Below are 14,213 nucleotides of genomic sequence, written 5' to 3'. Positions count from 1 at the left end.
AGCACCTGAAGCCACAGCAAGAAGCAGTGGATGGAAACTAATCAAGAAAAGAATCAACCTAAAACTAAGGAGAAATTTCCTGAAATTTAGAACAATTAATCGGTGGAACAACTTACCTCCAGAAGTTGTGGGTGCTCCAATATTAGAGATTTTTAAGAAGAGATTGGATAACCATTGTCTGAAATAGTATAAGGTTTCCTGCCTGAGCAGGAGGTTAGACTAGAAGACCTCCAAGGTCCGTTCCAACTCTGTTATTCTGTTAAGTTTAATACAGTAAATAAACTTCAGATTCAGCTTCCTGAAATTTCTTTTACCTTGAGTCAGTTCCCCTTTGTTGTTTATAGTATTTGAAATTGTATGTTAAAATGTAGCAGTTATATTTCATTGATATTTTACTACAGGTATAAAAGACATATTGATATTTATTTTCAAATGATATAGTAGAATCAGATAATTTACAGTTGACTTATGAAGAAATCACACTGGAAACCAATTGTCTTTTAAGAAGTACTTTATTCTTCTGTTAACTACAGTTTAGATTTGTTGAATTCTTAATGGGTAAAAAAACCAATGAGTTTCTTGCATTTTTTTTGAAGAATTGTAAAAATAATTATGCAGCCAAATATGTTTCACAAATAACTTGCATAAAATTTAATTGTTATTAGAAAATACATTAAAATGATATTAAAAATTGGTATTCTATTTGGAAGACCATGAATTTGCTTTGATTTAGAAAAGCTGGAAAAGAAGCTTTCACTCAGATATAATCTTTGAAAATTATTTTAAAATAGCTTGTTACTATTAATTGCTCAGTATAGTTGAAGAAAATATGTATTTATTTATGATATTTAAAATAGTTACACGTAAATTCTAAATGATGTTAATTTGTATTTTAATATTACAGTTTCTTAACTTTTTCTTACTATTATAGGAAGGTATTTTTAACTTTCCATTGATTTCCTTTTGGTTTTTAGGCAAGTTGGACAAATGCAAGTAAAAAACAACGTGAAAAGCTACTTGAGCTAATCCGACGTCTTGCAGAAGATGATAAAGATGGTGTGATGGCACACAAAGTACTAAATCTTCTATGGAATTTAGCACATAGTGATGATGTTCCAGTTGATATCATGGATCAGGCTCTCAGTGCCCACATTAAAATTTTAGATTACAGTTGTTCACAGGTAAGGATGAATTGTTACTTAGCTATTAAAATGAACTTGCTAGTGTTTCATTTAAAATTATGTTGGTTTTCCCCCCCCACAATCCTCTAAAGCAGGAATTTTCAAATTGTAGGTGGGTAATTTAAGGGAGGTTTGCACTTCCTGGGTGTTTCCACACCCAAAGCTGGAACACTATGACATCCTGGTCCCAATCTGTCTAGGTATCCTCATACGACTGGCTTTGTGTGCACAAGCTGGGTAACCAGGAACATTGACAAGTGTATGTACTCTGTCCTCATTGCACATGTATGGAGAGTAGCAAATAGCAAGTTGTTTAGGTCAGCCAGGAAGGAAAGGTTGCTTCGCCATTTTCAGCGGAAGGCAGCTCTGGTTTTACCACTGCATATTACCAATAGCTGTAAAATGGTTGCAGATTTTTCATGCCCAATATAAGAGAGGATGTGATACTTGAGAGCACAGGGCCCTACCAGGAGTATTTATTTATTTATTTATTATTTAAATTTCTATACCGCCCTTCTCCCGAAGGACTCAGGGCGGTTTACAGCCAAAATAAAACAATCAATATAAAAGTTAAAACCAATTTAAAAGCAAAAATTCAAAGTTGGCTGGACCATTTAAAACCAATAAAAACCCCATTTAAAACCATTAGGCCAGTCCTGCACGATGAAATAAAAATGTTTTCAGCTCGCGTCGAAAGGTCCGGAGATCAGGGAGTTGGCGAATACCCAGTGGTAGCTCATTCTAGAGGGTTGGTGCCCTCACAGAGAAGGCCCTCCCCCTGGGGGTCGCCAGCCGACATTGTCTGGCTGACGGCACCCTGAGGAAACCCTCCCTATGGGAGCGCACTGGTTGATGGGAGGCCGCCGGTAGCAGCAGGCGGTCCCGTAAATAACCCGGTCCTATGCCATGGAGCGCTTTAAAGGTGGTAACCAACACCTTGAATTGCACCCGAAAGACCACCGGAAGCCAGTGCAGCCTGTGCAGGAGGGGTGTTATATGGGAGCAATGAGTTGCTCCCTCTGTCACCCGCGCGGCCGCATTCTGAACCAGTTGAAGTCTTCGGGTGCTCTTCAAGGGGAGCCCCATGTAGAGAGCGTTGCAGTAGTCCAGACGGGAAGTGACAAGGGCATGAGTGACTGTGCATAAGGAATCCCGGTCTAAGAAGGCGAACCTGATAAAAAGCTCCTCTGGCGATGGCCGTCATGTGCTCTTCCAACGACAGCCGTGCATCCAGAAGGACGCCCAGATTGTGGACCCTCTCTGTGGGGGCCAATGACTCGTCCCCCACAGTCAGCGATGGCCTCAGCTGATTATACCGGGATGCCGGCATCCACAGCCACTCGGTCTTGGCAGGGTTGAGTCGGAGCCTGTTTTTCCCCATCCAGACCCGCACGGCCTCCAGACACCGGAACATCACTTCAACAGCTGCGCTGGGGTGGTTAGGGCTGAAAATGTACAGCTGAGTATTATCAGCGTACAGATGACACCGTACCCCAAAACCACGGATGATCTCACCCAGCGGCTTCATATAGATGTTGAACAGGAGAGGCACCCCACACAAGAGGCGTCTTGTGGTCGATCTCTGCCCCCCTACTATGGATCTAGTTTGGGCACGCACACACACAGTTTGGGCACTTGGTGTCTAAAAGGTTCGCCATCACTGCCCTATGCCAAAAATAAGACCTAGTGAAGGAGGGTGAACGTGGCCAGCAAAGGAGGCGGCAAGTGCTCACAGGCTGATGGTTACGGCAGGAGCCATAGTCCACATAGTGCAGGTGAGTTAATTTACCTGTCCAAGCAGCAGGCAGAGGCAGAAGGGAGGCACATGATCCGGACGTGCCGTGTGGGCTACGGGAAGGCTGAGAGGCCGGAGCGGCGGGTGGGCACTGGAGGCTTGTCTTTGCGCAGTGGCCCAGACAGCAAATGGAGGCAGAGGTGCCGGAGGGAAGGCAGGTGATCCAGTCATGAGCTGCGGGAAAGCCGAGAGTCAGGCCATGTTTCAGCTTGCCTGCGGCCTGTGCTGTGTGTCAGGATCACCTGCCTTCTGCCCCCGTCTCTGCCTCCATCTGCTGTCAGTGCCACCACACGAGGATGAGCCTCCCGCTCCAGCCCAACTCTCAGCTTTCCCATGGCCTATGTGGTGTGTCCAGATTGCCTGCCTTCCCCCCTCCCACACCTCTGCTTCCGGCTGCTGCTTGGACAGGGAATCAGCTCACTTGTGCTGCACAGCCTGCAGCTGCTGCCAGATACGGTTTGTCCCTGTGCACTTGCTGCCTCTTGTGCACATACTGGGGGGGATATCATGTTTCCCTGAAAATAAGTCCTAGTGCTTATTTGGAGCACACAAAATATAGGACTGGGTCTTATTTTCAGGGAAACATGGTATTCTGGGATTTCTTCGATGAATATCCTCTTAGAGGTTAGTATCCAGGGCTCTTACCTTCTTTCCCCCCATCCCTACCCTGCCAGTAAGCCCTGGACTATTATTGCTTCATAGGTTTTTGAGTCACAGTTCTATCCTACACTTTAGGATTAAAACTTCCAGAGACCCTTTTGCAGCTTGATTGTGTGGGTTGTCTGCTGAACTCTGTAGATAACTTACTGTAGATGTGTTTGTGTGCACCCCTCACACAAACGGCAGGCATGCAGGCTGCAGAAGAAGCTAGAATGTCTGAGCTGTATACAAGTGGCTTGAAGAGGGCACCAATTTATATGGAGGGCATTAGTCTGCAAAATTGGCAGGTAGCGGGGAAAATAATACATGACAGTATTGGAAAGGGGTGAATCTGGGAGCAAGAAAGAACATTTGAGAGCAATAGAAACAGGCAATGACACATGCTGATTTTTATAGAATATTCAGATACCTCTGCCATTTCCTCATCCCCTTCCTTGCAGGCTCCTATGATTATAAGAACAGTTTTTGCAAGAGACATCAATTAGTGTGGGCAATATGAGGTATAAAATAGTACATGATGGCTCTTTGTAGCTAATGGCTGCTCTTTTATTCCTCCATTTGTGTCTATATAGTGGAAGATTGCTCTTGAATCAGCAGTCTAATATAGTTCTTATTTATTCTTTTAGAGTGCTATAATTTAAATGGCAATCAAGCTTTGAGCTTGCCAGTCTTCTCAAACTGGTGTTGATTATAGCAATAGCATTTAAACTTATATACAACTTCACAGTGCTTTACAGTGCTCTAAGCGGTTTACAGAGTCAGCATATTGCCCCCAACAATCTGGGTCCTCATTTTATGGACCTCGGAAGGATGAGTCAACCTTGAGCCAGTGAGACCCGAACTGCCAAACTGCAAGCAGCCGGTGATCAGCAGAAGTAGCCTGCAGTAGCTTGCAGTACTGAATTCTAACCACTGCAGCACCGTGGCTCTTTCATTATGGGTTTAAGGGAAACATATCCCTCATATGGTGTTCCATAGCAGTCCAGATTTGCAGACAGAATTGGGATTGAGCTCTGAGAGGGATCCAGTTTTACTCGTAGAGGCATGATGGCTTGCACCTGTTATTTACATTTTTAATTATTGGTTTCATTTTATTCTGTTTTTATTTTGTTTTAATTGCTATTTACCCAGAGTCATGTATATGAGATGGAGGGCCAAATGGTGCATTGTTATAAAATTTCAGTCTTGCTCCTTTGGGACAAAAATAATAGCTGGCCCAGATTCTGAGAAAACTTAAGCTTTCCATGTACAAGCCGGATAAGGAAGCAACTTGATGTTATACTTATAGTTGGCATGTATTATTTAGGAATAAGTTTTCTCTGCTTTTGCCCAGGATGATCTTATTTTTTTAGTTTATTTTTGGCCTATCTCTATCTTCTTTCCTTCATGTTTATGCTTCCTTTTCTTTTCCTGAAGGATAGAGATACACAAAAAATACAGTGGATAGATCGTTTTATAGAAGAACTCCGCACAAATGACAAATGGGTCATTCCAGCCTTGAAACAAATTAGGGAAATTTGTAGTTTGTTTGGAGAAGCGCCACAAAACTTAAGGTGAGAAGTTAAGGTAATTATATAGTAAATTGTAATAAAATATTGTACAATGCATGAATAGATGGTGTATTTGTATTTGTTTAGTTTATGTGGTAATAGGAAGTATTCCTGTAGAATGCATATAACGCCTTTATGCAACAAACTTAAATATGGGCAGCCATATAAATATTTTAAATAAAATAAATCAGTAAGTAATTAGTTTAGAAATATCACAGAATTACTTAATTATTAGCCTCCTTCAAATGGTATGACAAGAATGTGACCTTTGAAAATTGATAGGGGCAAAATAAAGTCTAATGCAGGAATAGCCAATCTCTTCAGCTCATTGGTCTCTTCAGGAAGTTTCAGATTGCTCATTGACACACACAACCAAACATTTATTGTATGACAATATTATTTTAAGTAATATAATATAAATAATAATAACAAAATGATAATGGATAACCCCACTGACTTATGGAAGTTGATATTGATCATTATGGAAAAGTCTGATCTAAGGAATTTGAAATAAAACTCTGTATTGGTCATTTAAACCTTTGGATGTTATTAAAATGTGAATTGTTAGAGTATAAATTGCATGTGGTAGGGGTTAATCGAAATATTGAAGCTGAGTTGCCATTAATATTCATGTCAGTTATTTTGATAACAAATGATTTTAAAAGCAGTTGAGAAGGAGTAGTAATTAAGAAGTAAGTTATTTACCTTCATTTCATGATTTGGCAGTGTTTCAAGGATTAGGATCACAATTCAGTCCTTTGATCTTCAGGGAACAAAGAACATATAGGTAGTTTTCACTTAACAAGGAACAGGAGTTTTCATTGCTAAGCAGCACAGTGCAGTGTCACATGACCACACCACTTAGTAATAGAAATTTTGGCATTTCTGGTTTCCATTAAGCGAAGCCCCATGCAATCATCAAATCAAATGTCATATGGTTGCTATTCAGGACCTTCTAGCTTCCCCATTGACTGTTGGAAGCCAGCAAAGAAGGTTTCAAATGACGATCACGTGATCGTAGGATATTGTGACATCATAAGTACAAGGACTTACATCGTCATACTTAACTAGCAGTTATATGAACAGTCACTGAATGAATGGTTATTAAGCAAGAACCATCTGTACTCACCCGAAGAGAGGAATGGTCAAGATGTTTGACCCATAAAATTACCCCAAACAGCTGGAAATGGATTGAAGTTACCCTGTTCATATTCTGTCACTGAATTTTTGTGATGTGATTCTAGGGTTCTAAGGAGCTATCAGCTATATTAGATTTACATCTTTCTTCTGCCAGAAAACAGCAATCATTTTCATAATGGATTTTAAATTTGTTAATAATTTTTGCTAGATGACAAACTATGGTTCTGTAAGGACCTACCTTTCCTCTCCATTCAAGAAAGTAGAATTCCTGAAACAATTAGCATTTCAAAAGGAGCCTTTTATTGAAGGAAAGAAATAGCAAGACAAAGGAAGCAGGATCTGAGGATTCCCCTGCAATTCTGTTAGATTAAGGCAGTTAGAAACCTGTCCTCTCAGTCCAGTGTTGAAGTTGTTTTGAGAATCACTGTCTGAGAAGGTGATAAGAAACTGTTCTCAGGTGTCTCTTGCTGGAGGCTCTGGAGCTGAGACAAAACAGATGGCCTTCCCCCCTTACATTCCCACAAAGATAAATCAAAGTACAGGATAGATAGGCACCAGGAAAAAGGCTATAAACTAAAGAATACACCCAGGCCACCTCCCCACCAAAATGGAACGTCTCAATAGGGATCTGTGGGACCTGACAGGTTCAGAAGATATTCAGAAGTGATTGTATTATGCAGTAGAGAATAACTTGCTGTTGAATGATTCATTAAGCTATGAAAATAGTTTCACGGTGAATTTTATGAAGAGAGTGCCTTTAATATAAAGCTATAGCTCCTGATGTTTATTCTGTTATATATTGAATTTTAAATTGACTTCTTGTATGGACTTTCAGTTTTGAATGGCATTTTAGTTTAAAAATGTAATACCACTTGGACTGTCATTTACTTTCTGTTATTAGTATTGAATGAAAATATTCATATTAAATATTCACCTATAAGTTGTATGTTTTTAATTGCAGTCAAACTCAGCGAAGCCCCCATGTATTTTATCGTCATGACTTAATCAATCAACTTCAGCACAATCATGCTCTAGTAACTTTAGTTGCAGAAAATCTTTCAGCATATATGGAAAGCATGCGACAGTATGGTAAAGGTGAGTTAAATTTTAAAGTTGTTTAGCTCATTAAAATTCTCTCCTAAACATTGTTAGCTACTGAAGGCTAGCATTTTAATCTGACAAAAGTGAGATCACCTACTCTATAGAGTCATGATGGCAAACCTATGGCACATGTGCCCAAAGTGGCACACAAAGCCGTGTCACCTGGCACATGCAACTTTGCCTGTTTGTTTTCCGGATTTCTAGAGCACATGCATGCGTGACCATCAGCTGCCCATGCGTGCTGCAGTGCCAAAAACTGGTATGCACATGTGCACCGGCGAGCTGATCATCGGGCGTGCATGTGCGCTAGAACCCATAAGTTTGGCTTTTCCAGAGTGCTTTTCCAGAGTCCCCCAACGAGTGCAAGTGAGCGACGTTTCTGCATGTCCAAAAAGGTTCGCCATCACTGCTATAGAGGAACATGTAAAATTCATTTTACTATGATTAAACATATATAAAATCATAACATCTGCTTCTTAAAAATTGCAGAGCATGGAGAATATGATCCACAAACTGTAAGACCAGGAAGTAGATACAGTCATGTTCAAGAAGTCCAAGAGCGGTTGAACTTTTTACGGTTGGTTTAAACACAGCTTGTGTTTTGGGGGGGGGGGGGGGCAGAATAAAATAAATGTTCCTTAAGCTGAGAAAATATATTTGTTTACTTAGGTGAAGAACTGTATATTCTTATTGCAATACATGTAGTATAAGCTTATTCAGTCATGTGAATGCGGTGGCTCAGTGGCTAAGACGCTGAGCTTGTCAATGGAAAGGTTGGCAGTTCAGCTGTTCGAATCCCTAGCACCGCGTAATAGGGTGAGCTCCCGTGACTTGTCCCACCTTCTGCCAACCTAGCAGTTTGAAAGCACATTAAAAATGCAAGTAGAAAAAATAGGAACTACCTTTGGTGGGAAGGTAAGAGCATTCCGTGCTCTGTGAGTCATGCCAGCCACATGACCACGGAGACGTCTTCGGACAGCGCTGGCTGGCTCTTCGGCTTTGAAACGGAGATGAGCACCGCCCCCTAGAGTCGGGAACGACGAGCACATCTGTGCGAGGGGAACCTTTACCTTTACCTAAGCTTATTCTGATTTGTAGACTTTATTGCAGAAAGATCCTTAGCAAGAGATTTGTCTTCTTGCATCTTAATTTTGATCCTGTCATCCTAATTCCCATTTATTTAATAAAATATTGCTATACCTACCTGTAACCTCTTTCAGATGGACCGATTTCAAGTACATTGTTTTCACTAGAGTTCCTGCAGTTAGAACAATTACTTCATAGCCAAGCTGCTCCAGAAGAATGGAAAAGGAAGTAGGATTCCTTTTTGAATAAATGGATCTTGATATCTCTTGATTCATCAAAACACATTTGAATAGCTAGTTTTAAGGATAAGAGATTAGTAAATATAAAAGAGAAACTTATCTTGTCAGGTTTTGGAAGGAAATATCTTAAATGAAGATCACAGAAATTCAGTTTATGTACCTGTCCAGATTTTCTTGTATTTATCCCCTTAATCTTTTATAATAGTCAAAGAATATTAAATACAATAACTTTCTTTTATGAATATACATTAGGAGTAGTAATATTAAAATATGTGATGTGCCCACTATGTAATAATGCTAAGTTATTTTTTGGAAATTTCAAATTTTTGGAATTTAGGTATATATGGTAAACTTCATTTTTAAAGTTTTTATGGGATTAATACATATTTCTAATGATTTGTTCCTTTGTTTTCTGCAAGATTTTTACTGAAGGATGGTCAATTATGGCTCTGTGCTCCTCAGGCAAAACAAATATGGAAATGTTTAGCTGAAAATGCAGTCTACCTGTGTGATCGTGAAGCCTGTTTTAAATGGTATTCTAAACTAATGGGAGATGAACCGGACTTAGACCCTGACATTAATAAAGACTTTTTTGAAAACAATGTTCTTCAATTGGACCCTTCACTCTTAACAGAAAATGGAATGAAATGTTTTGAACGTTTTTTCAAAGCTGTGAACTGTCGGGAAGGAAAGTTAGTAGCAAAGAGACGTGCCTATATGATGGATGACTTGGAGTTAATAGGACTAGATTACCTTTGGAGAGTAAGTGTAAATAAAAAATATACTCTAACTATTCAAATTGAGACTATCATTTACTTTCTGTTAATAGTATTGACGGTATTGAAAAAGTGCCTAATTGGCAAACACCATTTTTGTAGACAAATCAACAATTACATATATGTGGAATGAAGCATCATTGTGTATTTTAAATGTGCTTTCATTATTTTGTTACATTCATATGTTCAGATGTAAAGCTTAATGTTTTTGTGATAGTATGGAATTCTTGTATACTATTTTAAGACTTTAAAAAGTTATAGATCTAAAAGGCCCCTAAACAGCATATAAATAAGGTGTTTTTTTAATTTGATGAATTATCCAATTTTAGTTGAAAATGTTCTTCTACTACTACCAGCATAATAAGATTGTGTACAACTGTTTACAACAAATTTATCAACTGTATCAATAAAGGGGATTATTTGTAGCTCATGGTTGAAATGAGGGATGCTAGCACTGATGATGTTGCCTAGTTGGGGTAATGAAACATCTGCAAGAAAAAAAGCAAGCTCAGAGAGCATCAAGGACCCTTCATTATCAATATATAGCAAAACCTTGACTGACTTAATGGTCTTTGTACGTAATTTTCTTAAGTAATTTATGTCATATAATAGTGCAGTTGATATAAATACCATTAAATCATTGTGACAAATTATTTCATTTGTGATCTCACACAAATGAAATAATTTGTCACAATGATATAAATTCTTTAAAGACATTTAGAATAATGGACAACCCATTCTTCAGAGTACTCCATTAAAGCAAGATTTTATTATTTCCAAATTATAGGGAAAAGATGTAATGATAATAATGATCTTATTATAAATCTTTATAATAAGAAATTTTGAAGTGTGCCCATTGTTCTTAACTATTCTTCCACAGTTATTTAAGGTAATAGTAAATTCATACCTGTGCTTGCCTGGGAAATTCCAACATAACAAGATGTAAACAAATAAAAACATTATTCCATTAACAAATCTAGAAGACCTAGAGTTAAACATGTTTACAGTATTTACTTGGTATTGGCTTTTAAAGTAATGAGTTGGCTTTCTAAAAGTTTCTTTGTAGCTTCTTATGAGAACACTGGATATAGTCTAGATTATTTTATAATAGCATATTCTGGAAAAATCCACAGTGCATTCTGTATCATGCTACTCCAGCCATTTTGTATATGGTCTGCCATTTTCTAGAAGTTAAAAACCAGAATTGGTTTGAATTTTGGATGAAATAACCTGTAATAGAACCAGAATGCCCCTAGAATAAGAGAAACTACTATTATTTGGAGCATTAAATACGAAAAATGGCATACCAGTTCAAGAATGGGTAGAATGGTATGGATATTCCAAAGTTTTTAAAAACATTCCATTTAGAAAATTGTAAGTTGGGCATGTGCCATTTTAGATCATTTTAAATAGAATTAAAGAATTGTACAATTTTAGCTTAACATGCTTTATGATGTTGTTTAGGTTGTAATTCAAGGGAATGATGATATTGCCAGTCGAGCAATAGATCTGCTGAAGGAGATTTATACCAACCTTGGTCCAAGATTACAAGTTAATCAGGTAAAATATTACAGTAACTTATTAGTTTTGTTGCAGTTTCAGAGGAGTAAAACCCTTTTTTTGTAAATAGTCAACAGAGTCCGGTGTAGAAATAATCACAATAAATACACATTTAATATTGCTTTCACAATATATTACATATTTCATAATATATTACATACACACCCCAAATGGTTCTCTGACATAGCAGATATATTTACTTACTTTGGGTGGTGCATAATTTTTATTATTTTAGAATAATGTAATGTTCTGTGGCAAGAAGAGTTCGACTAGTGAAGACCTGCTATTTTGGCATTAATCTTTGTTAACTGGGATAAAGTATTGACGTTCTGTCAGACTACTTGACAGTTATAATGAATTTTTCTTATATTTGGGGCAGTGCTTATACCACTAGAGTAAATTATGTTTGGCTTGTTAATGAACTTTTAAAATAATTTTTTGAATTATAAAATTGGGAAAACCTGCACTTCTACGTGTAATTTTTTGAAGGTTTCTGTTTGTTTTTCATGTTATTTCCTTTTTTTTTTTTTTTTTTGAATAATTGATAAATTATGGCTCTTTTTGCATTTGTACAGGTAGTTATCCATGAGGACTTCATTCAGTCCTGTTTTGATCGTTTGAAGGCATCCTATGATACTTTATGTGTATTGGATGGAGATAAAGATAGTATTAATTGTGCAAGACAAGAAGCAATAAGAATGGTGCGAGTGTTGACTGTTTTAAGAGAGTATATAAATGAATGTGACAGTGATTACCATGAAGAACGAACAATTCTACCAATGTCAAGGTTTGTGGAAAAGTCAATTTCCTAGGGTGCAGTGATTGAATTATTAATTAAATATATGTCGGGGTTGCAGGTAATACCCCCAACGAAAAAAGATTCCAAGGCTTGAAGTTCCTCAAAGTTCCATTTTATTAGAATATTGTCACATCTGGGAAAATCCGAATCTGAAAGCTTCCAGGTTTTTCCTACCCAAAAGAAAATCCAAGTCCCTGCCCAGCACCCACATATCCATCACGTGGTCCAATCAAAGCATCATCCCAACTGGAGATGCCTCCCAGTCACAGCCCTCCAGGTGTAGGGCAAGATGTCCTTGACTCTCTGAGAAAAAAATGTTATTATGACTATATATCACCGCTGCTCCATACAATCCCCCCTCCCAGTTTCCAACAGCAGTAAATGTGGCACACCTGAAGGCCCAATGCAAAAGAGGGCTTCCAGGCCTGACATTATGAGTAAAATTAGTAGTTTTATATAGCTATTACAATAGGATACATATGTTTAGGATTATGCTAATCAACTTATTTTCTCAATTATCTAAATATAACGGTTTGTATATGCAGCTCAACAGAATTAGAAATGTCATGTATATTATATTGGATACGTGCAAGAAAAATATTATTTTTTAATCTGACTTACAAAATAAATAGCCCTCCCTTTCAGAAGAATTCAGAAGTAAACACATTTTCTTATTAGCAAATTGTCAATGTTTTAAAAATATATAAAAATATTTATTAACTGTTAAATATCATATTAACATTCTTATATCCAGCATAGTTTTAACTAGAATTTCATTTCCCTATATTTTCAGAGCTTTTCGTGGTAAGCACATCTCTCTAGTAGTTCGTTTTCCAAACCAAGGTCGGCAGGTGGAAGATTTGGATGTTTGGTCTCATACAAATGATACTATTGGTTCAGTCAGACGTTGCATTCTGAACCGTATTAAAGCCAACAGTGCACATACCAAAGTAGAATTATTTATTGGAGGCGAACTAGTAGATCCCGTAGATGATAGGAAATTAATTGGACAATTGAATCTGAAAGATAAAACAGTAAGTACTAAAAAAAATTATATACTGGTAAAATGTGCGCCCATAATGGTATAAATATAATCTGTAATGATAGAATTATGCATTAGTAAACTTGCGCACTTGTGTTTTAATACATTCAAAAGTTTTTAAAAATAGTTATGCTTCACTACTTGATGTAGTTTATCAATTTACATCTGCATTTTACTCTGTCTGCAGTTAATTACAGCAAAGCTTACACAGATAAGTTCCAATATGCCTTCAAGCCCTGATAGTTCCTCTGATTCTTCTACGGGTTCTCCTGGTAACCATGGCAATCATTATAGTGATGGTCCAAATCCAGAAGTTGAAAGTTGCTTGCCCGGAGTTGTAAGTAAAAGAACACACGTATCTAAATTTATAATGCTAGGCAAACATTTAAAATTGGCATCTTATAACAAGTTTTTATTTTTATTGTAGATTATGTCACTGCATCCTAGATACATCTCATTTCTTTGGCAAGTTGCAGACCTAGGAAGTAGTCTAAATATGCCATCCCTTAGAGATGGTGCACGTATCCTTATGAAATTAATGCCACCAGGTAATTTTTTTTATTCTGTAATTTTCAATTGAAATATATATATTTGCAAATGGAAAGACCATAAAGTATATATATATATATATATATATAAGCCGAGTTTTCAGCACGCTTTTGTGCTGAAAACGCCCTCGGCTTATATTCGAGTATATACGCTTATACTCGAGTTTTTTCCTTCTTTTTCACATTATACCGGATGGCGCAAACTCATGGCTTTTGCATTAGCGGGAAGCCCTGCTGGTGCAGTGAGAGGGCGGGCGGGGAGCCAGCCTTCTCGGCTGAGGGAGGAGGGTTTCACGACGTAGCTGCCTCATTTCCCACCCTCGGCTTATACTCGAGTCCCCAGTTTACCCCAGTTTTTTGGGGTAAAATTGGGGACCTCGGCTTATACTCGGATCGGCTTATATTCGAGTATATACGGTATATCAAATCTATATACCCCTTTTAAAATGCAAGGTTTTTGAGATGTAAAAATATCAGACCAATATAAACCACTTCAGATCTTTTCCCCATCTTTAATATAAGCAATCCAAATGAAATCTTTCAAAGGGGAAAAATAAAAATACTCACAAACATGGTTGCATAAGTGTGCACACCTTTAAACTAATATTTTGTTAAAGCACATTTTATTTATTTATTTATTTAATTATTTAATTATTTAATTAATTTATATACCCCCCTTCTCCCAAAGGACTCAGGGCGGTTTACAGCCAAATAAAAAACAGATTTCACAAAAATT

At 37.7% G+C, this 14,213-nt stretch overlaps 1 protein-coding gene across 3 annotated transcripts in view; it reads left to right on the top strand.

Moving 5' to 3' along the window:
• USP9X (ubiquitin specific peptidase 9 X-linked) overlaps positions 1 to 14,213 on the top strand; it is a 144,400-nt gene that overhangs the window by 77,365 nt on the left and 52,822 nt on the right. For all 3 annotated transcript variants that reach the window (XM_058184558.1, XM_058184560.1, XM_058184559.1), the window contains 10 exons: positions 975 to 1,181; positions 5,053 to 5,189; positions 7,288 to 7,421; positions 7,917 to 8,004; positions 9,172 to 9,514; positions 10,993 to 11,088; positions 11,664 to 11,875; positions 12,681 to 12,921; positions 13,117 to 13,266; positions 13,357 to 13,477. In XM_058184558.1, the coding sequence (XP_058040541.1) occupies positions 975 to 1,181; positions 5,053 to 5,189; positions 7,288 to 7,421; positions 7,917 to 8,004; positions 9,172 to 9,514; positions 10,993 to 11,088; positions 11,664 to 11,875; positions 12,681 to 12,921; positions 13,117 to 13,266; positions 13,357 to 13,477 (1,729 nt within the window). The remainder of the gene's footprint in view (positions 1 to 974; positions 1,182 to 5,052; positions 5,190 to 7,287; positions 7,422 to 7,916; positions 8,005 to 9,171; positions 9,515 to 10,992; positions 11,089 to 11,663; positions 11,876 to 12,680; positions 12,922 to 13,116; positions 13,267 to 13,356; positions 13,478 to 14,213) is intronic.

Source organism: Ahaetulla prasina, chromosome 5 (assembly GCF_028640845.1).
Source record: "Ahaetulla prasina isolate Xishuangbanna chromosome 5, ASM2864084v1, whole genome shotgun sequence".
In the NCBI taxonomy this organism is placed as follows: Eukaryota; Metazoa; Chordata; class Lepidosauria; order Squamata; family Colubridae; genus Ahaetulla; species Ahaetulla prasina.
The sequence above is the reverse complement of the archived record's forward strand: the minus strand, read 5'-3'. Positions and strand labels throughout refer to the sequence as shown.